Source organism: Chenopodium quinoa, unplaced genomic scaffold (assembly GCF_001683475.1).
Source record: "Chenopodium quinoa cultivar QQ74 unplaced genomic scaffold, ASM168347v1, whole genome shotgun sequence".
NCBI classification, from domain to species: Eukaryota; Viridiplantae; Streptophyta; class Magnoliopsida; order Caryophyllales; family Amaranthaceae; genus Chenopodium; species Chenopodium quinoa.
Window position 1 is genome coordinate 2,323,223 of NW_018744813.1, and position 7,855 is coordinate 2,331,077.

The 7,855-nt window shown below is 45.2% G+C and overlaps 1 protein-coding gene across 1 annotated transcript; it reads right to left on the minus strand.

The window, feature by feature from the left end:
- Nucleotides 1-4,001: 4,001 nt before the first annotated feature.
- Nucleotides 4,002-5,975, minus strand: LOC110704049 (protein piccolo-like). The gene is made up of 3 exons (XM_021881836.1): nucleotides 5,699-5,975; nucleotides 4,333-4,614; nucleotides 4,002-4,102 (listed from the first exon to the last, which is right to left on the minus strand). The coding sequence occupies exons 1-3, from the start codon at nucleotides 5,973-5,975 to the stop codon at nucleotides 4,002-4,004; spliced, it is 660 nt and encodes a 219-aa protein (XP_021737528.1).
- Between the last annotated feature and the right edge of the window lie 1,880 nt (nucleotides 5,976-7,855).

Below are 7,855 nucleotides of genomic sequence, written 5' to 3' on the forward strand. Positions count from 1 at the left end.
TCCTTGCTGAAAGAGACGGCATCCAGCTCCCTGTCTATTTCGTTAGCCATGTTCTTAGGAATGCTGAGCTCCGGTACCCCATGGTTGAAAATTTTGGCCTTGCTCTTTATATGGCATCCAAGAATTTGAAACCCTACTTCTTGGCACATCCGGTTGTTATATATACAGACCAACCTCTCAAGTGGCCAATGTCTACCTTGGAGTCATCCGGTAGAATGTTAAAATGGGCTATTGAAATGCAAAGTCTTGAAATCACTTACGAACCAAGGAAGGCAGTGAAGGGTCAGGCGTTCGCCGACTTCATTGTTGAAATGACATGTCCGGTTCCCCCGGATAATCCCAAACAGGTTTGGAAAGTGTATGTAGACGGGAGCTTTACAAAAAATGGTTGTGGTGCAGGCGTCATCTATGAGTCTCTTGAAGGAGATAAATTTGAGTATGCACTACGATTTAAGTTTCAGACCTCAAACAATGAGGCGGAGTATGAGGCCCTACTAGCCGGCATCCGTATGTGTAAGGCGGCTGGGGCAACGAAAATTGACGCCTACTCTGATTTGCAATTGGTTGTTAGCTAGTATGAGGGCATCTTTGAAGCAACTCATCCGACTATGATCAAATATCTTCAGGCGGTCAAAGAAGAAGCCAGGACACTTGAAGAATTCCACTTGAGTCAAGTTCCTAGGTCATACAACAATCAGGCAGATGCATTGTCCAAGTTAGCATCCTCCGCCTGCTGTGACACACCTCGGTCAGTCTTTTGGGAAGTTCTAGAAAAAAGAAGTATACATGAAGAGCCCATTGGAATTCTTTACCGAAGTTCCACCTGGATGGATGGCATCCAGGCTTACCTTACTGATGGAACGCTTCCGGATTCACCCCAGGAGGCGGCCATCCTGAAAAGCAAGCTGCAACCTTCAAGATGAGAAACGGAGAACTCTTCAAGGCTGGTTTCCTTAAGCCTCTGTTGAAGTGTGTTACCCCAGAGAGAGGGAAGGAGATTCTCGAAGACCTACATGCGGGGTTCTGTGTCTCCCATATAGGCGGCAGGTCTTTGGCTGTCAGAGCCAGACGGCATTACTTCTGGCCAACTCTTGAATCATATGCCATGAAAATGGTTAAAAAATGTGACAAGTGTCAAAGGTTTGGCAAAATGATCCACCGTCCGGCTATTGATCTGACAGCAATCCACAGCCCGGTATTGTTTGCTAAATGGGGCATGAACATCCTTGGTCCTTATACACCTGCTCAGTGGGTGGAGGCAGAGTCCGTCAAGAACATCAAGACAAAGGATGTCATCTCTTTCATTTGGAAGAACATCATCACCCGGTTTGGGGTACCTATGTCTATGGCGTTCGGTAATGGCCCTCAGTTTGAAACACCTCAACTCACAACTTGGTTGGGAGATCAGGGAATCTCCAGCTACTTTGCTTCAGTTGGTCGACCCCAAGCAAACGGCCAAGTTGAAGCCTTTAACAAGCTCATCTCAGACGGCATAAAGAAGAAAATTGAAAGAGCCGGTGGTCTATGGGAAAAAGGATTAATCCATGTCCTATGGGCCATCCGGACTACTGCAAAGAGGGCAACCGGCGAAACCCCATTCCTCATGGTTTATGGTGCTGAGGTCGTCTTGCCCATTGAGTGTTATGAGCCTACTCTAAGAGTCATGCTATATGATGAAGAGGCAAATTGGGAGGCCATGCGGCTTGCATTGGACTCCCTCCCAGAACGCAGGGGCAATGCTGCCCTGGGCCATGAGATATACCGTCTAAGAATGACCATAGCCTACAACAAGAAAGTGCACAAGCGTCCCTTGAAAGTGGACGATCTTGTGTTGCGAAAAATGGAGGCAACCGGTAGGGCGAATGAACTTGGAAAGTTAACTCCCAATTGGGAAGGTCCCTACCGGATCTATGAAGAAGTAAGAGACATCACCTACCGCCTGGAGACACCAGACGGTAGGCGGCTGCCCAGAACTTGGAATGTAGACAATCTCAAAAAGTACTACTTCTAAGCATTGTAAATTTTTTGTAAATAGTAAGCCTATGAATGAAAAAGTTGTTTCCTGTTTTCAAATTATGTTTTTAAGTTATTTATCATGTTGTTTACTTAACATACATGCGCCCTACTATGTAAGCTATCTGCTTTGAGAAGCAGATAGAACCGTTTGATCTGAATAAGAGGCCAATGGCCAGAGATCAAACTCAACACAAAAAGGCTTAGTGGCTATACAACCGCCCTTCAAACAAGGCATGAGGCTCTAAGCCGGATGGTTAGACATTTTATAAACTCGTCTGCTCCAATGCAAAACATGGCGTCCGGCGACGCCCCTCCGGGTGTTATCGTCGCAGAGAGCATTCTATTGTTTGCTCTACCAACACATACAGACGGCAAAGATTGAACGGTCTAATTGACCAACTCATAGCCGCCTGCCCTTAGTAACTTGAAGAACGAATCGGTCTTATGAAACCGAATGGTCATTATATCACCCGGCAATTGACCAAAGTTTTAACTCAGGTTACTCCTAGAAATTATACAGTCTCCCTAAATGGGGCAAACATGCTAAGTATAATTAAAAAAAAATTGTGATTATCAACCTACATAGACGGACCGATTCTAAAATTGGCCCTAGTAGAATAACTTAAACCTGTTGAAGGCACCTGAGGCTTCCTTGAAAATACAAGTCCGTCTGCTATCGTAATAAAAGAATAGCAGGTGGAGTAAGAAGATTTTATATTCTAATTCATGCACATGTAATATTTATAGCATGACTAGTCATCTAACCATGACATCAAGGTCGAAAGACCGCCTGCATTCAGCACCGTCTGATCATATGGCCGGCTGTGTGCTTGGCTTGGGGCAATCACCATAATGATTGATTGACCTAGAAATCAGTCATACCCTTCTTTGGTATCACCAATTTCCAGTCAATCAACCAACTTGTAAACCCAAGCGCACAGTCGTCCAGGGGCAAAGCATCCGGTACACCATAAGCATCCGGTATGCCATACCTATCAAGCCCAAATTCAAATGCAAAATTTAAACACAAAGTATTAAAAGCAACCGACCTAACGGCCGGATGATTCATCATTAATTAAAAAGCTGACCCCTTGGTCAGCCAAAATATTGTTAAGTGACCCGACCCCACGGTCGGTAAAGAAACAAGGAGATACTCGGCACGCAGGCCGAAAATGCATTCAATATGGACATACGGCCGCAGTAAAAACTCAGAAATAGCTTAATTAGCCCCGGGACCCGACTGCTCTCCATTATCATCCGCCCCTTCGTGCTCATTGGCGGGATGATTGAAAGTTTGATCCTCAGCTTGATCCCGGTGCTCCCCATCCAAGGCTCCCTCCTCCGCCTGCTCCTGCTGCTCTTGATCCAAGGCGTCGGTCGCCTGCTCATAACGATACTCCCAGATGGAGTAATCGTCATTAGGAAAGAGAGACTTCCATGCCATCTTCATTCGAGTGACACAATCGGCCTCATTCTCCTCTATGAGCTTGCACTTCTCCTCTTCAGCGCGCTTCTCATACTTGGATCTGAGCTGCTCCTCCTGGTTGGCAAGTTTTTTCTTTAAGTTCTCGACCTGACGACGGAGACTGGTTGTGTCTCTGTCGATGTCCTGTAACTTGCCAAGCTCCACCTTGGTCGCCTTCAGCTCCCCCTTGAGCTCAGCCACCTTCTGCTGAGCCGCCTCCAAATCCTTCTTAACCTGCAAGTTGGCAGCCGCCTGAGAATACAGGATATCCCGAGTTAGCAACTCATTCTTGTTTACATCATACTGTGCTCTGTTAAGATTGGAGGCGGCCCTAAGGTTGGTAGCTCTTACCTCCTTGGTCTTCTCGTTGAATGGCTTTTTGAGCCCATTCACTCGCAGCATAGCCTGCATCCGGACAAGAGAAAAGGGTCGTTAGCAAAACAAGCGGTCCGAATGAGATTTTAAGTTGAAATATATTAAGTTCTCACCTCAGCGAGAAGAGCAAGGATAGCATCCAGGTTCAGCCAACTCCCCGGATGGAGTCTCGCTGCTCAGCAGTGACTCCTTTTCGGAGCATTTCCTTAGCAATTTCTCTAAGGTCTGGAGCTTGGGAGGGGGCTTCTGCATAACAAGAATCAAGTTGGGTGTTAGAGTATACACATCCAGCATGAAAAGAGAAAACAAGACTGGGTGATTGTATGCATGCATTCGGCAAAAGATAGAATAAATTTGGGTATTACTACACATACATCCGGCATAAGCAAAAGGCCGCATGATAAGCTATACTTAGCAACAAAAATAATGAAAAAAAAAAGAAAAAAAAAAAAGAAGAAAAGTGAAAACTCAAGTACCTGAAATGACAACCAGGTCCTGTACCTGCTTGCCGCGGCGCTTGTCAGGGGAGCCTGCTCCAGCAGACGGCGAATCCTTGGAAGCTTTGGTTTCGGACTCCTGCTTTAGAGCAGAGAGAGCAGCCGACAATTTACCGCCGGTGGAGGGGTGAGACTCGGAGTTGCTGGCGGATGGCTTGTGAGCCACAGTCTTCCGAGAGCGCTTGGAGGTAGTCGGAGCCGCCTCCTCTGCAGTCCGCTTAGGGGGCTTAAGGTTCACCCCAGGGACGACTGGAGGCTTCACTGAGCCCTCATGTACAAAGATTCACAAGTTAGTGAAATTATGGCTAAGTTAATGAGAAAAGGCCGGATGAAAAAAGGACTTACATGTTCAAGCTGCTCCCGCTTGAAGATCTGATTTTTCTTGTTCATCATCTGGCGGTAGGCGTAGGCGGTGCCGCTTGGCTTCTTGTTTGGGGTAAGCTGAGACATTGCTTCTTTTGCAAAAAGGCCGGATGGGTGGTTAGAAAACAACAATAAAAAATTTTTGCTATAAGTAAAGCATGCATGATATAACCCCCATCCGTCTACCCACCTCTTCCTTTTTCTAAGCTCAGGCCATAGGCGGCCAAATAGGTCGGGTCCTTGAGCCATTCATATTGGGGGATGTAGCTGTTGAACTTGATTTCCTTCTCATAACCCCCCTCTATTGCCTGCACTTCTACCTTAAACAACCCAAGGTCAAGAATTTTATCCCAACCTTCTTCAGAGACAGGCGGTAGAAGGGCCTTTTGGCCTAAGGGATAAGGGTTCTGGTTCCAAGAGTTGAACTTGGCATTCCGGCTGGTGTCTGGGGAGGTGATTATATAGAATTTGTTCCTCCATTCCTTCCACTTGGACTCCTTCCCAAGTGTCATCATGTACCCCTTATTGCTAGTAAGGGTGTACCACCCGGGGCCAGCTAACTGAGTTGACTGAGGGGCTTTGCTCAAGTAGTTCATAGAAGCAAACGCCTCAAAGCCAGGTTCAACGTTTTGCATCCTGCAGGCGGCTACATAACCCAGGATGTTCACCCATGAATTTGGGGTGAGTTGCCACACCCCCAGGCGGTACCCGTCTAGGATCGCCTCAATGGCCGGATCCAAGGGTAACCTCAGGCCCGCCTATATCACTGCGGCATAGCAGCCGAATGCAGTGTCCTTATAGCTTTGGTTAGGGGGCCAGACTACAGCATCCGTCAAAGCTGGCACTTTGACTTCATATCCGGCCCCCATGACATAAGTGTCCCTAAAGTCACTCAACCCCTTCAACATTATTTTTTGGGTGGAAAGGGAAATGTGTGTGAAGTAAGGGGTGTATTCGTCTTGAAGGGAAGAGGACGCCTCACCTTGACCCCTTGCAGGGGAAGCGGGCTCCTCATCAGGTTTTTCAGACGGCTCCTGTTCAGTTTCGGAGCCGCCTGAGTCAGAGGTTGAGGTTGTGAGGGAGAAGGAGTGGGAAGACCCCTGGTCAAATTCAGTTTCCTGTTGACCAACCGGCATGCCCAGAATTGAGTCTTCCGGAGTGCTTGGGATGCCTGGTTTGTCATAATACACCTCGCTCCAAGGCACCCTAATGGAGCCATCCCCCTCTTCAGTTCTAGATGTTCGTTTGGTTCTAGCCATGGTGTCCTACACAGACACAGAGACGGTCGGATTGGGGGACGGATGAAGAGTGGGGAAAACGGCACCCCTAGTCCTAGATTCAGCCGTCCCAGGTGATCGGCTGACAGCTATCCTAGGCCGTGCCGAATGTGTTTGTGAAACCATTTTATGAAAGCAAAGGAAAAACAAACACAGGCGGAAATTTTAAAAGTTTAAACAGAAGAGAGCCAGACGGTTACCTTGATAAAGGTACGGTTAACTTGAAATGAGCTGGTTGGTGCAGACGGACAGCAACAAGCGGTAGAGTATACAATTTTTTGTGAAAATTCTCTAGAAACTCTCTCAAATTTCACGCAAAGATGCGTGAAATGAGGGTGAAAAAATTACTTTTATAGAGGGGTAATTCAGGGGCACCTCGGTAATACCCCAGAGGGTGAACAGTAAAATTTTACTTCACCAAATGAGACGCTGACATGTGTCACAGACGCCCCGTGGCGCGCTACGTCACCTTTGTGACAGGGGCAAATGTTTTGGGTAAAATTACCCTACCACGTGGCGGCCTGAGAATAATAAGACACGTGTCCGCCCAGCATTAGGACACTTGTCCGCCCAGCATTGGTCTAAACAAGACCAACCGAATACTGACACGTGGACCCCACTGTCATGTCATGGAATGGCGGCTTTCAGGCCCAATTCCCCATAACTTGTCATAGCCCACCAAATCTAGGTCACATGACCTAGAATAAGGGCACATTTTCCCATGACCCTATAAATAGGGAGAAATTCCCCATTATGGAAAAAAGGATTATTCAATCATTTATTACATCACCTGCATTTCTCTCACATCAGAGAAAGCACCTGATCTCGGGATCTGTAAAGATCTCATCTTTATCTTTTTTTGCACTTTTTACTCACTCCTACACATTCTAACTTGATCGTCGGAGGCGGAACTCCAACCAACATGAGTCTCCGTTGTTTTGCAGGTACAGGCCGCACCGGACCAATCTTAGAGTTGTAACTCTCCAAAGGGACTAAAAACACCCAAAACAAGGCCTATTATTAGGGTAGGTTCTTTCTCTTTTAGATTGAATTTGTACCTTCATCCCCGAACACCAGTCATGGTTCCGGACCTATTGGAGTTGACGATCTCATGGATCGTTAAGGGGTGTAACCTTCACCCTGTGAACGGTTTACAAGTTCCTAAAACTTGTTGGTGACTCTTTTGCTCTAGCTTCCTTCCCTTTGACGCCAACATGCTTAAGTGTATGATCACAGTGGGATTCAAGTTTGGGGAAATGCTTGAAATATTCCCTACACCCTTTTTTCCAGATCTGTAACATGAAATTCATACAAATCAAAATATGAAATACTAGATCTAGAACATATAAATAAATAACAAATACGAAGTAATTAATAATTTATTGTATGACATAACATTATATATTAATATGAATTTCTGAAAAAACAAATATTGTCAAGCAAAAGATGATTTTTTTTTTCACAAAAACATCAATAACATGAAGAACATAACAAGAGAGAGAAGAGAGACAAAATCGAAATTCAAAACGCAAAATTTTTTAAGCAAAGATAATATGCAATTAATTAGTCATGACATATAATTTACATTATATATAAAAAAAATACTAGAAAAAATGTGGAAAAAAAAATTAATTTGAAGTTAAGTACATGAAGAACAAGAAGGAGAAGAGAGAGAAGAGATAAAAAGAAGTCCGAAAAATAACCAGACAAAAAAAATGAGAGGGATAAAGGGGTGGTTGGGACTCTGGGGGTCATTCAATGTGCATTAAAAATACAAATTAATTTGAAATTATTTGAAACTTTTGGTTTAAAATTTGAATGAAATATTAAAATATATTATTTTTGGGGCCCAAACCTTATAT